Genomic DNA, 24503 nt, shown 5'->3' with positions numbered 1-24503 from the left:
TAAGTTGAACGTCCATATTTGATCTGCATCAGGCCTAAAAGAAGAAAAAAGAATAAGGATGAAGAAAATAGAAAAGAAAAATGTTAAAGAGCAGAAAAGAAGAGAAGACATAGATTTTCCAGGCCAATTTCGCAACATTTCAAATCCATTCAATCGAAATTGATTTGTCCCAGTCTTGCTATTCGAAAGTACAAAATCATTATCTGTGCATTTAGATTCGCGTTTGATTCAATCAAATTAACATGTTTCTCATTCAAATTCATGGTTTATGTACGCTTTTCGTCAAGCTTGCATACAATTTAGAATGACATGATCACGTAATCCTGCCCTTTTTACATTCAAACTAATTTTGAGCATCTAATTTAGCATTTAGTTCATTGAAATTACTTCAATTTCTTTAACTGTTCTCATCTTTCGTAATAATCGGGGATGGTGGGGGGGGGGGATGGGTAAGCACATTTAAAAAAAAAAAATTGGCCGGGGGGGGGGGCACGTCCCTGTTTGCCAGTAAATTTTTGGCGAATTTGGGGCTGATTTCTACATATTTTTTTTGGTCGGGGGGCACGTGCTCCCTGTGCCCCCACCCCGTGGATCCGCCACTGAATTTAACACCCAATTCTATATAATCTTTTTTTCTGCCGGGCGAGAACAATAGCGTGCTCAACCAATCAACGGGCCACTGGCTCGGGGCGGGCAGGCCGGCTGGACGGGGAATGTCATGGCGGCGTATCGTACGCATCCAAAATTCGCGGATATCGATCCCGTTGTCTCTGTTGAAATTAGGGACTTATAGATTTACACGACGAGAACGTGGACCTCTACGTGTGGTATCCCGTTAATGTGACGTCCTTAATAAGGCACTGCCGTCGTGTAAATCTGAAAGTCCCTAATAATGGGATTGAGACGGAAATTGATAGCTTCTATAACCCTCCGTGGGTACCGATGTCGTTGTTGGGAAAGGCATTGAACCCCGTCCCAGTCTGGCTGATGCTTGTTATCCCAAGCATGTTCGGCTACGACTGAGTTGTCAGTTGTCATTGCGAGACAAACGAATGTCACTAGCGATATCATTATTTTCGATACTATATCCGCAATGAGTAATTATCATTAGTTTAACCTTTGTTCACTTTTATTGATATTTTGATATATTTACACGCCATGGAATCTTATTCTGCTTCCGAAACAAAAAAATTGAGAAATTGGTCACAAGTCTTGCACATGCATTCTGAACACGCTGCACCTTGATTATTCGTAAATATGGCAAGCCAAACGATAGTCCATTACAATAACCAAGACTTTCTGTGCTTCTGTTTAAGTTTCTATACGAATGTAATGGAGATTGTATAAAAGGCAGATTTGCATGTGTAAGATGTGTGCTATAATGTAAGCGAGAATCAAGCCATACACCAAGATTTCTCACAGAGCTTGACGGTTTTACTTCTGATTCTCTAACTGTTAATATAATTGTGTAATTACCTAGTTTGTAACTTGTATGGATGTTTCACTAATGAGAAACTCCATCATCAGAACTGAAATAAATTTATAATTTTGTGTAATCGGTAAAAAAAAAAAAATGAGAAGAAACATTTGGGAAACGCCTTTGAATGATGTTGATCAGATTAATTGTAAAGAGTGTAAAAAGGAGGGGGCCGAGACGTGACCATTGAGGAACCCCATGTGACACATGCACAATTTTAGATATTACATTATCTAGTATTATTTGTTTATGGTCTGTTGGAATGATACGATTCAATTTATATATTAAAAACGATCCAGTTTATGTTACGTTAGTGACATGTGCTACACGTTACCGTAATTGCTTTTATCAAAAAATTTATAAAAATATAATCATTATCATCACCATAATCATAATCACAATTGTCATTATTACTATCTTTAATAATTCCATTAGCATCATTAACCTTTCTGTTGTTGTTATTTTTGTTCTTGTTCTCATTTCTTTATGCCATGTTAACATTTTTTTTATAAATACAGCCTAAAGACCAAAAGATCGGGGTAATGTGGAAGTTGCTGTTTGGTACCGTAATCTGTTTGTCCTTTGGTGAGAATAATTGGCTTATAAAATTACCATAATGAAACGAAATAGGAACGAGGTGTAAAATCTACGTGGAATCTCAAATAAATAGTTGGACGTTTGGAAAATGCCACCTAATGAATGTTTCAAACTATTTAAAGGGAAATTTCAATCATAAGGGGTAGGGGAGGGGAAGAATAAATAGGAGATGGGGAAGGGGAGGGAAGGAGAAATGTTAAGAGGTGACGGGGAGGAAGAGGAGGAGATTGAGGAGGAGGATGAGGAGGAGGAAGAGGAGGAGATTGAGGAGGAGGATGAGGAGGAATAGGAGAGAAAGGGAATGATACTAACGGGGGAGAGGAAGAGGTAGAAGCGGATGAGGTAGAAGAAGAAGAAAATGGGGGAGGAGGAGGGGAGGCGGTGAGGAGGAGGGAGGGCTGAGGAAGGGTAGGGGAGGTTAAAGTGGAGGGACAGCGGGAGAAGGAGGAGGAGGGGAGGCGGTGAGGAGGAGGGAGGGCTGAGGAAGGGGGAGGTAGAAGAGGAGGAACAGCGGGAAGAGGAGGAGGAAGAGGGTGGAAGAGGGAGGGCTGAGGAGGAGGGGAGGCGATGAGGAGGAGGGAGGGCTGAGGAAGGGGGAGGTAGAAGAGGAGGAACAGCGGGAAGAGAAGGAGGAGGGGAGGCAAGGGAGGATTGGGGAGGCGGTGAGGAGGAGGGGAGGCGGTGAGGGGGAGGGGAGGCGGTGACGATGAGGGAGGGCTGAGAAAGGGGGAGGTAGAAGAGGAGGGACAGCGGGAAGAGCAGGAGGAGGGGAGGCAAGGAGGAAGAGGAAGGATTGGGGAGGGGAATAGGAGGAGGGAGAGCAGTAGGAGGAAGAGCTCACTAGCGATTTTTTTTTTTTTAATTCCACACAGCCTTGCCCGCTTTATCGGATTCGTCGAAGCTGACGAAAAGATCTTGTCCAGGCGAGTTCAGCAAGCAAAGCACCTTGCCGACATCCTTTAATTGTAAGATGGTGCGACTGCCCGATGGCACCATGTTGCAGACCGTCCCAAAACTCTTCTCTACCCCTGCCGTCTTCGCTGGAAAAATTCCTGGCCAACACATAATATGCAGAATCCCGGGTAAATCTCATGCATCCTTTGTTTCATTTTTGTTATAAAATATCAAATCCCTTAAAAAAAAAACTAATCAATCAATAATAGTACAGATCATACATTTTTAATTGACATTTTAATATCGGATCCCACTATCATTAAAACTACTAACAATACTATACGAATACTACTAGAGGTCTACCACCACTACTACAGCTACTACAAATACAACTACTACGACTACTACTACTACTAAATGTTTACTACTATTACTACCACTACAATTACTACTACCACTGCAACTACTACTACTACTATTACTACTACTACTACTACTACTACTACTACTACTACTACTACTACTATAACTACCACTTTTACTACTGCTACTACTACTACTACTACAACTACTACTACTCCTTCGACTTCTACGAATTCTACTACTACTACTATTTGAAATTCCTCTCTAGATGTTTAGTCAAATCTATCGAAAATAATGAAAGGAACATCAAATTATCTAGCAAAACAATATTCTGATGCGAGACGAGCAACAATATTTGTGAATTAGTATTCACCAAATAATATTCTCGTTTTTCCCTTCGCTATCAAGTACCAGAATTTGAAAACAGTGTGAAATAATTATTATTTTCTCACTTGAATTAAGGTCTAAATGGATGTGCTTAAGTAATTGTTAAGTGCTAGAAAAACCAGTGGCAAACTTTGTGGTCTCGGTTTCAAATAATTTCTTTATTTTTAGGCCGCTTTTTCTATATCACGATTTCTTTTATTACAGTACAGGTATTTAGGAAGATCTAAAAAAGGCCAAGGTTGTACGACACTTGTTTCTGACGAAAATTGCTCCACGTTAATTTCTATTAGACACTAACCGCATTCTTGAAGGGGAATCCAAATCTTGTTGAATATTCATTTGTATGAAAGTAGAAAAGCAAGAGAAAAAGATTGGAAAAATAAATCGAATTAACTTTAAGGGAGTTATGAATGATTGAAATGAGATCACTAAATATATGCCAATCTCCAATTGATTGTGACATAGTCATGGATAACTTTCCCATTTGTCGTCGATAAAAATGGTTAATTTCTGTTTATTTTAATTGCAATCTCCCTTGGGGCAGTAGGCAAAATATATTTCGGAGAGCATATTTTTATCGGTTCGCTCAAATGGAAAGGCCCTCCAGAGTCAAACATTTGGAAAAATTAACATTTTAGTCATTTTGTGTGTTAAACAAAATTTCTTATTTTTTTATCCGATTCCATTCGAACTTTCACTAGTCTGCTTCTCTGATATTTCTGCTTTCTTTTAGAGTAGTTTTTTGTTGTTAATGATTGGGTTTTGTCTGTAACTGTAACAAACACTATACCTGACCCTAACTCTAATCCTAACCTTAAAGCCAATTGCAACTCTTACCTTAATCATAAACCTTTGCCAAAATAAAGCCAGGAACAATTAACGGGGGATTTAAAAAAAATAGTCGGCAAGGGCTGTGAATTACACCAGGCAAAACAGTGAATTAGAGAATGGGCACTGACACCAATGCAATGGGTATCCGATGGCTATGGAGTATGGTCTCCGTGGCGTTTGACATGTTTAAGCCCTGGTAAAAATGCATTATCATTAGTCTTGCTTATCTTTTTTATGTTAATTTGTGAAAATCCCGAAAATATATCTTTTCACACCAAACAGAACAAAGTGTAATGATAATTTGTTAATCAATATTGAGTTTTATCCCGTTTATTACTTATTTTGCAGATTGTGGCAAAAACCTCTGTAAAAACGGCTGGTGTGAGGAGACTATGGGAGGCTACAACTGTACCTGCTCAAGTGGGTTTCAAGGGAGACACTGCGATGAAAGTAGGTGTAATAATTATATAGGCGTATCGGGGGGGGGGGGAGGGAGTGGTCAATTTATTAACAAAGAGCGTGAAGAGACATTTTACAGGGTGTAAACAAAATATCCACATTTATTTATACTTGCATGCAGTTCGCTGTATCTTTCATCAGACATTGTACATACATTCTGCACTGCACCTCACCAGTACGGCAATACACGACGGTGGCCGGTGCTGCAACTGAAGAAGAAGAAAAAAGATGATGATGATTTAGAAGAAAATACCTCTTTTGGAATTTTTTGATAGAACTGACGGATTCCCGCGCGAAAAGTGTTTTCCGATTTCTATTTTTCTCCCCTCCTTGATCCTTTCCCCGTACCCTGACTAAGAGCGCCTGGAGATATTTCAATGAAAATAATGTTATGCATTGTCATTTACGTCAGTTATGTTTGTATGTTGTTGTTATTTTCAGTGATCATAGAGTCAACGAAGGAAGCAACGAATAAGCCTACGACGAACCCTACGACTACGATGACGGAACGCTCAGACACAACGACTTCCCAAACCATCACTACCTTTGGTATGTCTTGGCAATAGTAGCATGGAAATGACGTCATGCATTTTATCATTATCATAATGGGTCTAGCCACTATATACCCCTTTTTTCTCTCTCTCCCTCTCTCTCTCCCTCTCTCTTGGTCTTTACCTGACTCCATTTTTCAGTCCTTTCCTTTCTTTTCTCAGTGTTATATTGCTCTGGTTCAAAACATAACGAGCCAGAGCAAATAAAACTGAGTTCCTATAGGAAATCTATTTATTCAGATGGTCATATCTCAGCCAATACTTAACATGTTCAATTGGTTTTCGACATTTGGACATGCTCTTTCGGAAAATGAAGAAAAATTGGGGAGAAATTCCAAAAATAGATTTGTATGATGTCACAGCTTCGGTACTCTATTACTTCATTAAATAAATAGACTGATACAGTTCATATATTTCATGAAGCTCAAATTTCTTCGTCTGTACCCCATCCACAGTCAGTTCATATCAAGTTCTGATCGGGTAAATTTGCCATTTCCAGGCAGTTCAAGTCAGTCCGTAGTCAGTTTATACCCGTTTTTAACTAGTTCTACCTTGTTACCAATACAACCATACCCATTCTAACAAGTTCAGAGACAGTTCAGCTCGTCCTCATCTCGTACTTGGTGCGTTCGAACGCGCTCCTAGAGCGTGTGGAATCACATCCTGGCTCAAGGGTTATAAAACCCGAGCGCGTCATAGACATTATTTACAAATTCTACTCCGACCACAATCCGTTTTACGATTTTTTGGACGGTTCCAAAACGTAGTGAGAACTAGTTCGGTGTGATGGGGGCTTAACCGGCATGGCTTAAGTAATTTTAGATGAACTAAATTAGTCTCTTTCGTAGAAACACGTATAGAAAAAAACACAACTGTGGACCGGTACGGTATTTCTTGTTTTTTTTAAACGGTCGTTCATTTAAAAAATAAACACACATATATGAGTTAACGCTGTATAGCAGGCGACGAAGGGGGTTGGGGGGGGGGGGTTCAACAGCAGAGTTAGATGGTTTTCATTTTGAGGAATGCATCTTCTTCCAGAGGATAGTCCGGTCTGTCCAATAATTGAAAGGTTGCTCTTTGATAAACTAGAAATACTACTCATTCTGTGAAGAAGAAACAAAATGCAACGTTGCCCTTCCTGATGGCAAGATCTGTAGGTGCGCAGCTTTAATAGGAAACAAGGATGGAATAAACTTTGGTAAAATAAGTTCTGGTGAATTTCATAATTATGAATTGGTATACATATTGTTATCCTTTGAATTAATTCCAATTATACGCAAATTTTATGGCATTGCCTTTTTCAGAAGAGCGAAAATTTAATCAAAAAGAATCAACGCTTTTTGCAGTTTTCATTTATTTTTATTTTTATGGAAGGGGGGGGGGGGACGAGCGAAGGTTATACATTAATGATTATAACGAATGGCGTAATGTAGCTTTCAGATTTCTCAGAGCTTCCAGATATCTAATTTAAAAAAAAATCAATTTCATTGTTACATTACATGAGGGTGTCTCGAAAGAAATTTGTACTTCGTTGGATGATGTGTCTCTTGTCTTTTTATTCTTTTGCACTTCATTTGAATGTGTATGCTTTTTAATGTATTTTTTTATTTGTATTATTCATGCCTAGAATATAGAATACAAATAAATAATTGCTTGAATTCTTTAATGTTATTTATTTACTCCGAACGATGTTTTAAAGTTTAAAATATTGAGTTATGGAGTCCAGTTATATCAACTTCTTACATGCATATTATGTGGTGTAATTTCAGCGTGTGTATCGAACCCCTGTCAACATGGAGGAACCTGTGAGGAAACGGATGAGGGATTTAACTGCACTTGCCTGGATGGCTACTGTGGAGACAGATGCGAGTACGGTAAGAGGAGGAAACTAATTACATGAGAAAGGGAGAGATAAAAGAAACGGCGATATAGACAGAGAGAGAGAGAGAGAGAGAAAGAGCGACATATTATAGGCAAATAGAAACAGAGCCAGAGACAGATAAAGAGAAAGAGAGACAACAGAGTGAGCGATTGAGAGACAGAGGGAGAAACAGGGAGACAGAGAGCAGGACAGAGGCAGAGAAATAGAAAGAGAAAGAGAGAGGTGAACTAACTCCACAACAACAACCTCTGAAAATTAATAAATAATAAGTTCAAGAGATATTGTTTTAAGCTATTGGTCGTTGTTTTTTTTGTTTTTTTGTTTTGTTTTTTTGTTTTTTTTTGGGGGGGGGGGGGAGTATTGTGGTACGTGGTGGTATACTTTAATATTGGTGAAGGCTCCTTTTAATAACTCTCATATGAATGGTCCGGGGATCGATCCTTTGTCGGTGCTGATATTTTTGGAACAGAATCATTACGTTTTGTATTTTGGCTCATTTCATTGCATGAAGACTCCCTCGTCCAGTCCGTGAGACTAGTCGGTGGAAGTAAAAGTGAAGGAAGAGTAGTTATCACATCTCGTTCTCGCCCTACAACCTACATGTTAATCCATCAATTAAACTGGTCCAGGAACGCTTCACGGTTGGTCTGCATTTATCTAGGATATGAAGGTAAATCACTTTACAGTCCTGTATTCTGTTTGCTTATCTTCGTCAGTTAAATCCTTAAGCCACCATCACACCGAACTAGTTCTCAATACGTTCTGGAAAATGTTGCCAAACGGGCTCAAACTGTGTGCGAACTGAGTTGAACGTAGTAGCAACTGTTTACGAGCTGTTTAAGGACTTCATGGACGGGCTAAGGCTGGATATATGGGAGAGTGCTCCGGAACTTTGAGCCTGTTCAAAATTGTCCCCGTCCTGCAATTAGACGGAGTGACAACGTACTTAAACGAGGAGCCCGTCCATGAATTCTTAAACAGATCGTAATCAGTTGCTTCTACGTTCACTCCGTTCGCGCACAGTTTGACCACGATTGGTAACATTTTACAGAACGTTTTGAGAACTAGTTTGGTGTGATTGGGGCTTCACTTGAATGTCTTGATTTGCACAGCTAGAATCGTTGAAGTTGAACGGAAATACGGAATGGCAAGAACACGCTGGGGTTTTTATAACCCTTGAGCCAGGACGTGCTTCCACACGCTTGAGGAGCGCGTTCGAACGCGATGAGGACGAGAGGAACTGTCTCTGAACTTGTTAGAATGGGTTTGGTCGTATTGGGAACGAGTTAGAAGTAGTAAATAACGGGTATAAACTGACTACGGACTGGCTTGAACTGCCTGGAAATGGCAAATTTTACCCGATCTGAACTTGATATGAACTGACTGTGCACGGGGTACAGACGAGATGGACGTATTGAGGACTGTTTATGAACGAACTACGGGTCGTATTATAGACATTATTTACAAATTCAACTCCGACCACAATGCGTTTTACGATTTTCTAGAACGGTTCCAAAACGTAGTGAGAACTAGTTTGGTGTAATGGGGGCTTAATCACACCAAGGAGACCAAGTGCAGCGTTTCCGTCATTTTTTTCTTCTATTTATCCTCTTTCGAGGGATTTCATTTGTTCATATCATAAAATAACAGCTATTTACAACAGTGTGTATAATACAAAATTCATGTAATTGTAATATATCATATATAGTACAAAACATGAAACTAATGTGACATTATCACTATAACTAAGATAATGAAAACATTTGTGTAACTTCGTTTGTATCGAATTTCTTTTGATTACATTTCATATCGAGATAGGTGCGCATTTCTACCTTTAATTCTTTTATCAAATATACAGCATGTATCCTGTGCTTTTAACTTCCAAAGCATTCTCTAATATAGTTTCTATAGATAATAAACTGAGCGAAGTTTAAAATAAGATTGACAAGATTCATTTCTCTTTTCATGACCTATTAAAATAATTTTTTCGTTCAAAGATATTTTATATTATTTCCTTCATGTTCATGGCATCGTTTCACGAAACCGTCATAAATGCATTTTCGTCGATAACTTCTGAAACGCGTGGATGAATTTCAGATTAGAAAGGAATTTATACTTCACATACCTTCATATCACAAATATGATTAGAAATGGCTGTTAAATTTGGACCTACTGTCACGTTATATGTCTGTACAATTCAAAAACATCTGCCACCAAGACTGAGTAAATTCTCTACTTTTTCGATGATTCCATTACCTCAATGGGTATACATCCATTGTTGTGTACTACAAAATCCTTCTTGTTCCCAGACACTTTTTTAAATGATGTAATCTCATAATAATAAATAATAATAGTGGGTTCTTGTATAGCGCTCATGTCAGTCAGATTCGACCCTCCTGGCGCTCCCGATTATGACCAGAACACATCGATATCTTAGAGGAATTAAGACTATTGTATAATCCAGACAAATCATAATTAGGCTTAGAAGTGCAAATAAGTTTTTTTTCTCTAATTGATCTTTCCAATTATTTGTTCCTTCTGATTATATGCCAAAAGATGTATATGCGACAGTGGGAGGAGATCTCTTCGAGATTATTTCCTTAGATAATAATTCTGAGGCTGTGACTGTGAGATGCCCTGTTGATGTGACTAACATTACTGACTGCTGGTACGAAGAGAGGGCGGCGGTCAATCCTAGGGAGGAGAGTATAGCTGTTGTTTGCTGTACTGGTAAGTGTTTCAGAATAATGAGAATGTGTTGACCAGGAGATTTTTAAATAGATGGAGTCACAACATACAGATTGTTAGCCTAAGCTAATACGACATGAAACGGCAAACCAAAATTCGTTTTATTGCATAACTATGCCATATTTACCAACGATTGTATTTTACATACCAAAATATAAAGTCGTTTGGTTTCATTTCATACAGACATCCTTTACGATAACCAGATGAAATTTATGAAAAAAATCCAATTGACGAAAAGGTGTTGAAATACCCTTTTAATATAAAAGTAATTTATTTGGGATCCGTCAGAACTATTTCTAAAGAAATTCGTTATGTTGAAACTATGGAAATTCAAAAAGACTTTGACATTATTTACAACTGCACATTCATTTTCTGTGCTGGTTAATTTATGGAATTAGCTAGCTACGCAGTACAAACCTCTCTTAAGCTCTCTAATCTATAAAACTCTTCTGTGTAGTTTTGAAGCGTCAGACATTAGAAAATCAAGACACTCTGTTTGTTTTATTTGTACATCCTTATTGTTTTTCAACAGTGAACCTGTGTAGCACACCTCGAGGTAGCCCAGTCGGTCTAGAAAGCGGTTCTAGAAAGGTTCCCAACAGCGCTATTTCAATCTCGAGTAGGTATAATGATACATTGGGTGGACCAAACGCCCGTCTGAACAGTCCTTCTGCGTGGCTCCCCGATGTTGCTGACGAAGACCCCTGGCTTCAGATCGAATTCGCTTCAGCTTTTGTCATCACCGCCATCATGACGCAAGGCAGAGCAGATAGTCCAGAACAGTGGGTGACATCGTACATAGTTTCATCCAGTATGGACGGAGCATCTTGGACCTACTACCAGGATATCAACACCAACACGGTCAAGGTATTAACATGTGGTTTGCTTTCTTGGCCTCTCTGCAACACAGCGGGTTTGCAAAATTACCCTTGTCCGATCGTGATTAGCTCCAATAACAAGATTCCAAAACCGGTATAGATCTTGCCCAGGAAACAATTAAATAATCATGAAGCCTTTGGTATATCTATCCAATGATAAATACAATGTGACACAGGAAGATTATTTGTGTGGCATATAAGAGTTTAAATCTCAATGAAATAAATGATTATAATCAGTGGCGAAGTGTGAGCCCACATATTGAGAGGCACTGGCATAATTGGGGGAGGGCACCGGTCTAATTGGGGAAAATGATATGCTGATTTACAAGGCCACTGCTTAGGATGTGGTACTATTGTCTACGTTCCACATCCTTTTCCTATTTTTCTATTTGCTATAACACCTCTTTTTTATAATTTGCCTCTTTTTCTTTTTTCTTTGTAATTCGAAGGGGCACGTGCTCCCCCGTGTGCCCCCATACAGCCCCCATACAGTTATTCATAAATGACATCCCCTAGAATTCACTTCGTTATTAGATGTTTATTGTTCCACTCTCATATCAACTTATTATTTTAGAGAGAGAGAGAGAGAGAGAGATGGGGAGAGACGCGGAAGATATTACCCAGAAACACAGAAAATTACACAGAAAATAGGTTTTGTAAGGCGGAAGTTTTAAAAAAGTAGTTGAAATGTGCAAGCCCTATTTAAATTTAACTGCGGAAACAACAACATGTTTTTTTCTAAATCTTGTCGGTAAAAGTATATTTGTCCTAATCACAAATTGCTGCGTTTACGTTTAGTATAAAAACCTAACTGCCTAATAGTATGGCGAAAAAAAGAAAACACATGACGTGATGAGAATCTAAAATAAAAGAAAGAAAACTTATTAAAAGAAAACTTCATCCAAGTTTTCATTATTCGTTCACTTCAAATGACATTTTATTATCAAAAATTGTGTCAACCGACCATTTCAAAAGGAACATAATTGGTTTGATCATTATATATTCTACACTTCAAACCCAAGTTAATCTCATTGTGAAATGGTTGTATTATCTCGTTTAGGTCTACACAGGAAACTATGACCCAAATAGTCTTGTGGTGCACACCATCTGTAGGCCGATCGAATGCCGATTTTTTCGTATCCATCCAAAGACGGCCCATGTACACCGGGCCCTCAGGCTAGAACTCACTGGCTATGGACCTCTCAATGACTTATTAGGTGGGTAAGGCTGCATCCTTAAAAAGACCCAGGAGCAAAAGAAGGATTGGAATGTTAATAATATCTCCTTTTTCAAGCCAATCCAAAAGGTATTTGATGAAGCGCCTTTCCTTGCAGTTATAAAGTGCTGCAAACATTGATCCACATGTTTGGGCCACTTAAACAAGGACGTACCACTTTTTTAAAGCGCTCCTATCCGTCACGTAACGCTGTGACACTCACGGCGCTAGCTATTATTACCCTTGGTATAGCTGAGCTGATACACCAAAGTAACTAACGCTGAAAAAAAGATCAGGTACCCATTCACACCTGGGAATGTATAGATTAATGTTTTGCTAATAAGACACTTGTGTCGGGCAGGGAATCGAACTGCGGCCCCTGACATTTTCTGTCCGGGGGCTTATCCCACCACACTATGTCACTTAGTATCCATGTAGGTGATGTAATAGAGCGGTTTAAATAATCGGCTTGAGATGCGAAAATTGAGGATTCGATTAGCAAGAACGGCACTGACGACGCTAATACCTAGGCTAATCGTCAAATCGACTTCAAAACGACTCAAAACTTTAGACCGTGGGCCGAGCGCGATTTTCTTTCCAGTTCGTTGCATAGATTCCGGTACAAGATTTAGATAATGTTAATAAAAAGATAAAAATACACAAATCCCAAATCAGCTTATTCCTGCGAATGAATCCTTGTCGTTTGTATAAAACATAAGTTTAATTGACAAGTTATTTAAGAGAAATGTGCGTGAACGAGACCGCCAACTCTCCTTTCGTACACGTGTATAAACTCACCGTGCGACGAGAGTGAAACAGCACATTCTCCGTCTCCGTCGTACGAAGAAATTATGTAATCCATTTGAATATTTCCCAAAGCCAATCACATTTGCTGATGTAAATAATATGATTTTGCAAATATGAACTGCGAAAACTAATGAAAACCTCGTCAGGGTGAAAATATTTCGAAAATGAGGGGTCATAGCTACCATGAAACAGACGAGAAATAGCGCGTTGCCAATTTGATATTATTGTAAGGATCGTATGCAATTCTCTTGAATGTACACTGATCTGTGAAGAGATCAGTGGCTCCGTACTGACAAGCCTCGAGTAAGTTTTGTGTAATTAAAACTTTTGATGAAAAAAATTCTTGTATAAGCGATGCAATGGTAGTTTAAGAATAGGCCTACAGAATTAGATTCCCTAAATATTCATTGTAATTATAAAAAAAAGATATATGTCTTTTTTATTTCCAGCCCTGTAGTAGTTTTTACATGTTTTCAAATGTTTGAATTTTTTTAGAAGTTTTAGATGTTTTTTTTTTGGGGGGGGGGAGGGGGACACGCTTAATAAGGTTTACGGGATGTGGGTGACTTTTCTTTCCTGGAGGAAGAAATATGACAATGTTTATTCAAAATTACACTGCATTCACTGGCTTAAAAATTGATAACAGATACATGCTGAGGTATATATGTGAAGTGTACAGAATGATACTGTATAATTTTATGTCGTCTGGATTTTGAAATCATGTGATGTTATTATAGTTATACAGAATGTTTTCATACATGTTTGGTTTACAGAAATTTTATTTGTCAGGACTTATACATTTTTGACTAAACAAATGGTGACAAGGTTTTATATCCTTTTCCATGTTTTTTCCCCTCTTCCTGCCAGATCTGATTACCAGAAGCCGATACTAACAAGAAACACTCAATAATATTGTTTAATAAGTAAAATACACAGATTTAAGAGCATAATTTTCTGTTAGTTTTGTTATGTTTTGATGAACTGAATGCCCATCTACATGTATGTGCTAAGAACCATTTACTGGATGAGAATGTGAAATGAAAGATAAATGTCGGTATGTGAAGGTTTAGGCTTCCACTTAACCAAAAATAAATGAATATAAATAAATATATATATAAAGGTTTACGGGGATCCGGGACGGGAACCATGTGCCGCCGGAATGCGTGATTTTTTCACAAAAAATCACTTGACAAGGGTTAAGGTTTTGTAGGCCTAATTCAGATCGGATATTTTAGCTCATTTTTTCGCTGGAGTATACAAAAAAAAACTTTTAAATAATGGCCCCCGTTCTGCCTAAATGACCATTAAATATAGGTACGGGTTAGTTGTCGGCCTTATACATTTTGTCAGGACTTATGACATTTTTGACTGAACAAATGGTGACAAGGTGTCAGTTGTTAGCGGCACACCCCAGTCGGAACCAAAATGTCAGTACCCCCACCCCATGGCATAATTTGTTAACCAAAAATAAAATATTTTATAAAGGAAATGAAACCAATGAATTTATTAAAGATGAACATGAATAAATGATTGAAGAAATAAATTGTCACATGTCACCAAAAAACGTTTTAGTTCTACTCATTTTGTTTTTCTTTTTACTTTCCTGAAATGGTATATGGATCACTTCCGAAACACTTCAATGAATATACACTTCAATAAATTTATCATTTGGCAGCTGTGGATCCAAGGGGGGGGGGGGAGAGGCATCGAAGAAATTCACTGACGAGCAAGCCGAAAACATCAAGGATAAGCCCGACATAAAAGGTCCTTGGCCTTTTCAGGTGTTTAATGAATTTTCCCGGCCCATCCCCTTTGGAGGAGGATTTTTTTTCTTCAAATGAATGTCTCATATATACAAGTATATTTATATATTTTGGGTTAAGTGGAAGCTTTTGCATACTGACATTTATCTTCCATTTCACATTCTCATCCAGTAAATGGTTCTTCACACATTCATGTAGATGGGCATTCCGTTCATCAAAACATAACAAAACGAACTATAATAACATCACGTGATTTCAAAATCCAGACGACATAAAATTATACATCATCATTCTGTACACTTCACATATAATACCTCAGCATGTATTTGTTATCAATTTTTAAGCCAGTGAATGCAGTGTAATTTTGAATAAACATTGTCATTTGTCTTCCTCCAGGAAAGAAAAGTCACCCACATCCTGTATACCTTATTAAGGGTGTCCCCCCCCCCCCCCCAAAAAAAAAAAAAAAAAAAAAAAAAAATCAAACATTTGAAAACATGTAAAAACTACTACAGGACTGGAAATACAAAAAGACATATATCTTTTTTTATAATTACAATGAATATTTAGGGACTCTAATTCTGTAGGCCTATTCTCAAACTACCATTGCATTGCTAATACAAGAAATGTTTTCATCAAAAGTTTTAATTACACAAAACTTACTCGAGTCTTGTCAGTACGGAGCCACTGATCTCTTCACAGATCAGTGTACATTCAAGAGAATTGCATACGATCCTTACAATAATATCAAATTGGCAACGCGCTATTTCTCGTCTGTTTCATGGTAGCTATGACCGCTTATTTTCGAAATATTTTCACCCTGACGAGGTTTTCATTAGTTTTCGCAGTTCATATTTGCAAAATCATATTATTCACATCAGCAAATGTGATTGGCTTTGTGAAATATTCGAATGGATTACATAATTTCTTCGTACGACGGAGACGGAGAATGTGCTGTTTCACTCTCGTCGCACGGTGAGTTTATACCAACGAACTCAAACCAAGTAGAAGGATTGTGTCCGTTCACGTTTCACGCAGCGCAATGGCACCGCTCGAGTGCGCCCGCCGCCATTTTGCGTAGTACAAGAAATCGCCTGCGCATACGTATTGTGTACAAGCTCCTATTGCAATTGGAGGAAGGGACGTCCAGAAACCAGGGTTTTATTGTTATTTTTGTTAAAAAATATCTTTACATATATTGTTTATGCCCTTTTCCAAGTCCCATACAGATGTTTGATGACTTGAATATTGGAATAAGAGCGGCAGCTTGGACAGTAGGGGAGTTGAAATTTTAGGGGTTTTCATAAAGACTAAAAGAGCTAGACTGTTAAATATCATTTGTGGTATTAGGCTAGTTTTGTCTCTTTCTGTGATAGAAAGAATATATCAAATTATTTAGGCTCTATCTATATAAATCACTCCCACTTTCTCTTTACACACACTCGTAAATTCTCAGTCTTTGTGTTTCTCTTCCCACTCCCCCTCTCTCTATCCCCTTCTCTCCCTCCCTCTCTTTTTCTTTCACACTCCCCCTCTCCCCTTCTTTCTCTCTACCCCTTTCTCTAGTCCCTCTCTCTTTCTCTCTATCCCCTTCTCTCTCTCCCTCTCTTTTTCTTTCACTCTCCCTTTCTTTCTCTCTTTCTCTCTATCCCCTTCTCTTTTTCTCTCCCCTTTTTCTTTCACTCTCCCCCTCTCTCTTTTTGTCTCTCTCCCCTCTCTCTTTCTCTATCCCTTTGATTCTTGGCACTGCAGAAGTAGGCCCACTGAATATTAATATTATTTCTTTTCTTTCCCTTGGGAGGCTACCATTTAGCTGCCAGATATTATTTTCATCCCATATAGGCATATTAAAGATTTGTCTAAGAAGTGTTAAGTAATGACACATTGTGGCAACTATTCACATGTCTTTCCACATAATTGTGAATACTTTCATCTTTATTAAGTTTTTTTTTAACCTTGGCATTGCGCTATGTATTACATGAATGTTTACAGTACATATCAAAACATCCATGAACTATTGCAATGGTGGATATGAAGGAAAAAAAATCCTCAATGGTGTGGAAAAAACGTTCCTCAAGCAAGCAATCATGGCACATTATGTTTATACCGGCACATTTCTTATTCATTTTAACACACAGAGAAATATTCACATGTACATTGCATTTGACTGACTACAATGTACAAAAGGCAAGATTTTCTCCCTTTTAGCAATCAAAACTTGAACATACTTCATTAAAAAACTAGACATCAACAAGATATAATACATATGAATCAGTATTTCCCTCTCTTTGGTTTGTTCATGAAGCAATGTAATATGGATTCATCTGATTTCAGTGAAAACTTTTAAAACAGATTTTTACTCTAGATGAAAGTTGCAACTTTCATTTAGCTCAAGCTCTTTCAGTTGGTAAACATGGATACAACCATTGCAACTACAAATATTTCAAAATGTATAAGTCTTTAAAGATATACATGTACCAGAATAATGGGAGCTTCGCAAAATATTGCCTTGTGTTTTTTTTTGTCTTGATTTGTATTTCAAGTGCTGTGCTTTACTAGGCCATATGAAATCACTACATAATCTACACATATTCATCTGAGGAGTAAGTTTTAGAGGATGTAGGAAGGTTCATGCAGGTAGCTTCTTTAACTGCCATGACTGACAGGTCGTAACTTTCACAATGACCAACTTTGATGAGTAAAATTTCTTGTGTTTTACAACAATTTAGGCTAAATGTCCAAAATTAAGGTGTAAATTTTGAGTAAATTCCAGTAAATTTCTTACAATAATGCTTGAAAGTCTGACGACTCACGGGAAATTGTGTCACTATTAATACCAGCGCCGCGATGCAACATGTTCATAAGTTCAAGTTAATCTTCAAAGTAACTTGAACCAAGTTTCACCAAGTCAAACAAAGAAAGTGACCTGCTTATGCCCCAATGATCCCCCCCCCCAAAAAAAAAAACAGTACAGTATTCTCTGGATATCATGTATTCGATATTATCGGTTTATAATACTTTGCAGCTCTGTGGAATTCAATATTTTTGATAGTTCATAGCCGATGTCATTGAACTCGAGCGAAAACAGTTCACAAACATGGAAATGAATAGATGGGACCGATGTACAAATACACGCTTTAGTCTGTGGCTTCATGCGTTCGGATTATCATGCAAAACTGTTTATTTTTGCCATGTTTTTAAAGAAGTGATCACTTAACTATGAAAGGTTATTCCAGAGCCTCTTTTAAGGCGATTGGTGCAGTTGAAAGCTGCACAATATGGCATTTTGCAGACGAAAGTTGAGCATACACATAGCACGTAGTCGCAGTACGCTTTCACAACGCTCGTTCTATCCAAGATGGCGCACGGCGGTGCAATTCAGCGGTCTCGGAAAATCCTTCTACTTACTTGGATTTCGATGGTTTATACACGTGTACGAACGGAGAGTTGGCGGTCTCGTTCACGCACATTTCTCTTAAATAACTTGTCAATGAAACTTATGTTTTATACGAACGACAAGAATTCATTCGCAGGAATAAGCTGATTTGGGACTTGTGTATTTTTATCCTAATTTCTGGTTACCAAAAACTATGTACCACAAAGTCAGTCCAAAAAAAGAAAACTAAGCCCTAAAATCGCGCTCGGCCCACGGTCTACTTGGGGCCATTCGTATTTTCTTGTTCGTTCTGTTGTTAAGAGGTGGTATTCTAAAAGTTCACTTGTGTTCATTTCCAGTTTGCTATTATGCACGCCTGTAGTGTGTTTGCAATAGTGGAACTTAAATGAGTTCAAAAAGTTTTGGTTTTCTGAAAAACTCTATAAGCAACTAACTTCTAAACAAAAAAGACCTAATAGATCTCTTTTATACACTGACAACGTTTGTCTGTACGTTTGTTGTCTTCAGCTGCGATGAACCAGGAAGAGGTTAGCTGTTCATGTCCTATCCGAGGGGAAGGAATGGGAGTGGAAGATGGACGAATCCCAGACTCCAGTCTCACCTCCTCGTCCGATTTTGATTATCTTCACACTGCATCAGATGGAAGATTGAACGGCGGAGTTGCTGTACACGAAAAGACAGCATGGCTTGCCAAGGATAGTGACACGGATAAATGGGTCAAGGTGAGTCCGATAACACAAATTATAATAGTGATCCCCCTGGAAAGCAAATTCATCATAAATGCCGTTCTTTGTAAATTCTAGCACTATCTAACTCCAATATTAACGGTAACGTAAAGTCCAAATGAAACCCTCACTCGAACCCTAAAGATGGTATTAATCATTGATGATTTATATTACCTCGCCCTACTGCTTTGAAAGCAAGTATTTACTTGGTAATTATCTACCTACTTCTAATTAAAAAAATCGCATTGCCTTGAACAGTTGGAAACCCTCTATTACAGATATTATGTCCCTTTTGCAGCCAACATGAAATGTATATAGCTTTGCAGGAATTATAAATTTGTTTAAATAAGTATGTCCTATCTGTGAAATTTAAACGTTAGCTGTGTCCTAGTATTCAATTTATTCAAGGAAACCCGTTTACTTTCTGGACTGCACTGTCAGACACTATTGGTGACTAATTGTCATCTTTTTTAATTTGGTAATAACATACATAAAATGAGCTGTAACAGGTACATGAGCATTTGTCTACATCAATAACCCACTACTTGCATTGGCCAAAATTAAACTGATTAAATCTTTGTGCAGCACAACACGTACGACCATTCGGTATAAGGGTCTGAAAATCAGACTATTAGTAAGGTGATTACAACTTGCTAGGCCGTCTCTTTCCAAAATTATTAATTTATTGAATTTTCTCCAAAAAAAAATAAATATATATATATAATAAGCAGAAGGAAAGGGGATGGAAAGAGAAAGACTCCTAAAAAAGTCATTTATGACATGAAATTGTACATATGTATATATATATATAAATAATTCATAAAATAGTGTGTGGCAAAAATAGTCAACTGTGACTGATTGCCAAACAAAATCAAATCAAGAAGAAGAAGTAGCAATCACTTATGTCAATTCGACAACTAATGATCGTTATTTACCCACAAAAAGCCATTTTCAAACTCTTTCGTTTTGAGGGAAGTTCTAAATAAGTATTGTCTTTCAAATGGAATTTAACCTTTTCATTTTTTGACCTGCAAATGGGATATCGTATATTTAAAGACCGTTAATACTACTGGGTCAGAAGGGATAAGACCACACAGCGAGGTCACTGACAGGTGGCTATCTCATTAACTCAGCTCTCAACTAACATAAGCAAAAGGGTATCATGGGGGACCAACAGGCTCCGATTTGGGAAGTTTTCTATATAGAGGGAGCAAGTAGCTACAAGTAGGACAGTGGGGCTTTAAAGAATTTTTCTACTCTTTTTTTTTTATCCGGATCACTTAATAAAGATGTATATATGGAATTTCAAAATTGCGAAAGTTGCGAACTAATATAAACCATGGGATTTAGAGCATGAAACCTCTTTTTCTTCAAATTTGTTTTCGTCGTCATGTCATACACAACACACACACGCGCACATACACACCCACACATACATACACGCACACACATGTATATGTATATGTATATTATAAATATATATTACGACTTGGCACGTATTCAATCTCGAAGCTAGGATCCAACTGAGGTACGTGGCTTATCATCGTTTAACTCATCTGCTTTCCACCCACCCGACAAAGGATCAATAAAGATTTAACATTCGACAAACTGTCAGGCAATGTAATTTTCTTTCGCCGAAACTACTTGCCCGTCCTCTTGGTCTAGTTGTTAAGCAGCATTGTTGTTCTAAATCTATCACAAAAGGAAGGACAGCAATGGGAAACTTTGATAGAGCTACGCGCCTGCATTAATTACAAATGTGTATTTATTTCCAACAGAGTTGCCAATTTTTTGCGTTGTCAAAGTTATTTCATAATATGCATATATATTTATTTATTTATCAGTTTAACTTTTTGCTAAGTCCTATTTCTATTAATGCATTGATGAGTCAGATAGATCTTGGAAAGACCTCTACCGTCACTGGTGTTATCGTACAAGGCAGATGGGGGTGGGAACAATGGATTACTTCTGTCAAGGTATCCTATTCGCTGGATGACGTGACATGGCCTTATGCTTTGGGACCACAATGTGGTGAACAAAAAGTGAGTACTAGAATTATGTATTTCAGACCCAACTTGGGAGAACTGAGCACATGTCATTTAGACTATGTACAGTATATAGCCCTTATCGTTCAGTGCGAGACTGTGTGTGCAAAAGGGATCGGGAAATATTGCACCGTCGACCTGTTGTTGATGTATATTAAAGGCGTTGTTTAACAATGTTTCCAGTTTTACAAATCTGAGATGCATGGCCCTACGTGTTATCAGTGTCTGTGATATGGTGTAATAGTGAAGCCCTAAAAAAAAAATAGCGATTCAAAATGATCATATAGATATAGTGCGTCAAAAAAGTAAAAATCTTTGAGTGACCGGTTTTAACATACTCATTTTCCCCAATACTTTTGTTCACAGCTGTTTGGCAAACAGTTGTTGACATTTCTAATTCCAATCATAAATATCATGAAAATCAGACAGGCGATTGGCTTATAAAAGTCATGGGATTCCTGACTGACATAAAGGCTTATAACTATGATTGCAGCATGAGCTAAATCCAGGATTCTTTTTGGAAATCTTAGGCAAAGATACCAAATCCCTAGAGAATTATGCTGTGGATATGTCTATTCCGAAGCGTTGGTCATTAAAATAAAATTTTATTATATGACGAATCGTTAAAGGACTAATAACCAACAGCATTTTTCTTAAAGCACAAATAAAGTGCATGTTAACTTAGCAAGATTTCCCCATGCCTTTCGTACAGACTGCCTCGCATTGAACTTTAAAGAGTCTATATTCATCGTGCATTATACGCCGTTCTCGGCATATTTACCTGTGCTCGGTTTTCCAAAATTATGTCTGACTGTATAAATGATATTAAATTTTCAGGACATCTCAGTGGAATGGCATCCACGAGACCAAAAGTTCCTAAACAGCCATATCCCATAAGGCATCATAAACTGATGACGCGCAGGTGATTTTGTTGTTGTTGATGCTTGCGTATAGGAACGCCTTCACCGAATGATGGCGCAATTGAAAATACACTACAACAGTGATAGGAAAGCCCATAAAATAACCAGCTTCTAATAAACACAAGTGCAATATTATAAAAAATGTTGAAGAAGATAAGTTTAATATCTGGATAAGAAAAGAAAAGAAAAGCGAAAACAAACATTTGAACAGACATGAGGAGAAGGTGAAAGAAACATTTAAAGAAATACAAATACAAAAGGAAAGCTCGAGAAGAACTTTAGAGAAAGAGATTGAAGAAAGATACAAGGAAAGGAAGTGGAGATAAGATTTTTAAAAAATTAACCGAAAAAATGCAGAGGAGAAGGTCGAAATCAGACTTTTAATGTTTCACCCGTGGGCCTTTGGCCTTTAGTGTCGTAGCCGCAATTTGTTTGTGAATTTTTTTTGTAGAATTGTTTGTAACTGAAAACCTTAAATTTTTCTTTAAACATGGCAATGGCAGCTTACTTGTTAAAGTTTGTAGATGCGACATTTAAAAATGAATGATGGTTGATAATTAACAGCCTAAGTAGAATTGTAACAATTCACAAGCAGCTTTTATTGCTGGTGTTGTTTTGAATCTTATATGCCACCACCCCCTACCCTCCCTGTATACAAAAACACTTATTCAACGATCTTGCTAATAATTTTACACTGTTGTTGCCTATTCGGGCAGCGAGATTGTTTTATTGGAAAAACATCTATTGTTTTGTTTTATCTAATGTGTTTCGAGGCAAAACTGCATCAGATTGATAAATGTCAGAATCGAATTTGCTTGATCATTTCGCAATTCAGAAAGTCAACGATAAAGTTGATATTTTGGTAAAAGAGGCCACCCCTCCCCTTGGAGACGTTGTGACTATTCGCAAGTATTCCGTCGTACATGTAAATGTCATCATATCCGATACTTATACCAAGCTTACATTGGCATCGTTTTTACCCAATTATATCAAGTGTATTCTATATAACAACTCATGTATTTGTATTTCTAATTTTATTTTACTTTGTGAGTTCACATTTGCAATTGAACTTATGCCGCGAAAGATATTGTGTTATATTTTTTTTTTTTAATTGAACTGAAAAATTCATACAACGTCCTTAAAATGATAATTTCTTCCTCTTAATCTTCAGATCTACGCAGCAAACTACGATCGCAGCACTCCCGAGACCATACTGTTCCCTCGACCAATCACTGCTCGATACGTCAGAATACACCCACTCACGTGGATTTGGCACCAGGGCATGAGATATGAAATTCTTGGCATACCTGAATAAACGGAAGTTTTACAGCATGTAGACTTCTACTACATTTTAAGGGTGTTATGTTTTAAAACTATGTTGTTTAATTAATATCATCATTAATATTATTACTATTATCATAATAATATTATCATTATTCATAAGTATTATTATCATCCTCATCATGCTTATTAATACCGGAGTGTTGGCTCAGTCAGTAGAGCGTCCGCCTCACAACCGGGAGGTCGTGGGTTCGAACCCCGGCCGCGTCATACCAAAAGCCGTTAAAAGATGTGAGTTGTTGCTACCTTGTTAAGCGTTCAACAATAAGGGATAGAGCAACGTCGATCTGGCGCTGCTCAGTGGCTGCCGGGCTCACGATCAATTGGGCAAGAAGAATTTCCGTTTCGATTTAATAAAATTTGGAGTGGACTATTATTATCATTGTTATAATTCATTACTCTGTTATTATATATTATTGTTATTATCATTTTATTATTATTATTATCAATAATATAATTATCCTTATCATTATTATAATTTTTTTTAATTGCTATTACATTTTGAAAAGTAGGAGTATTTTCTAATATTGCTAGTAGAGTATAAACACATCGTTGAGGTGTTGTGGTTTGTTGGCTAGGCCTCCAGACTTGAATCACAAGGTACGGGGTTCGAATCCCTGTCACAGCACAAGTGTCCTTTGGCAAGACATTAGTTTTACATTATTTTGCCACTGACCCAGGTGAAGTAAATGGATACCCGGTATGAATTAGTTCATTAACGGGATTGGGTAACTTTGTTTCAGATTATATAATAATAATAATGATTTACATGTATAAGTAAAAGTTCAAGTCTTGTTGTTTGACCTCATAATTTCTAACTTTTTTCATTTGCATTGCTGCTAATCTTTACACTATTAATATATGTTGACTTTGCAATATATAGAGATACGAACAAATATGAGATTAGTAGATTATTGATTGGTTTTCTTCTTTTCCTTTTTATTCTTTTATTTTTGGTATTTTTTTTACATTATTAATCTCGCTGAAATTTAGTATTGTAAAAAGCTTTACTTATTGTTATCCCATGCTCACTGTCTCCCACAAGGTTGGATTTGGGAATAGGATCGTACTGTACATAAACAATATATATATATATGTATATATATATTGTTGTACTATCATTGTGTTTTTATGTTGCTTTTTCCTTTAAAGGTACTATGTCACATTTGCAGGCCAATATTAAAGGTGAAAAGGTTAAATTCCAACGGCATTTGAAAGA

At 37.4% G+C, this 24503-nt stretch overlaps 1 protein-coding gene across 1 annotated transcript; it reads left to right on the top strand.

Annotated features, from left to right (window-relative positions):
- Positions 1-2880: 2880 nt before the first annotated feature.
- On the top strand, positions 2881-23258 carry LOC115923264 (lactadherin-like). Its single transcript, XM_030983677.1, has 11 exons — positions 2881-3156; positions 4898-4999; positions 5450-5557; positions 7332-7436; positions 7956-8114; positions 10001-10174; positions 10725-11059; positions 12131-12287; positions 18761-18975; positions 20871-21020; positions 23115-23258. Exons 1-11 carry the CDS (start codon positions 3045-3047, stop codon positions 23256-23258), a joined length of 1761 nt encoding a protein of 586 aa, XP_030839537.1. The 5' UTR covers positions 2881-3044.
- Positions 23259-24503: the final 1245 nt, after the last annotated feature.

The sequence above is a fragment of the Strongylocentrotus purpuratus genome, unplaced genomic scaffold (assembly GCF_000002235.5).
Source record: "Strongylocentrotus purpuratus isolate Spur 01 unplaced genomic scaffold, Spur_5.0 spur5_scaffold_13, whole genome shotgun sequence".
NCBI lineage: Eukaryota > Metazoa > Echinodermata > Echinoidea > Camarodonta > Strongylocentrotidae > Strongylocentrotus > Strongylocentrotus purpuratus.
This window is presented reverse-complemented; position numbering and strand designations above follow the sequence as displayed.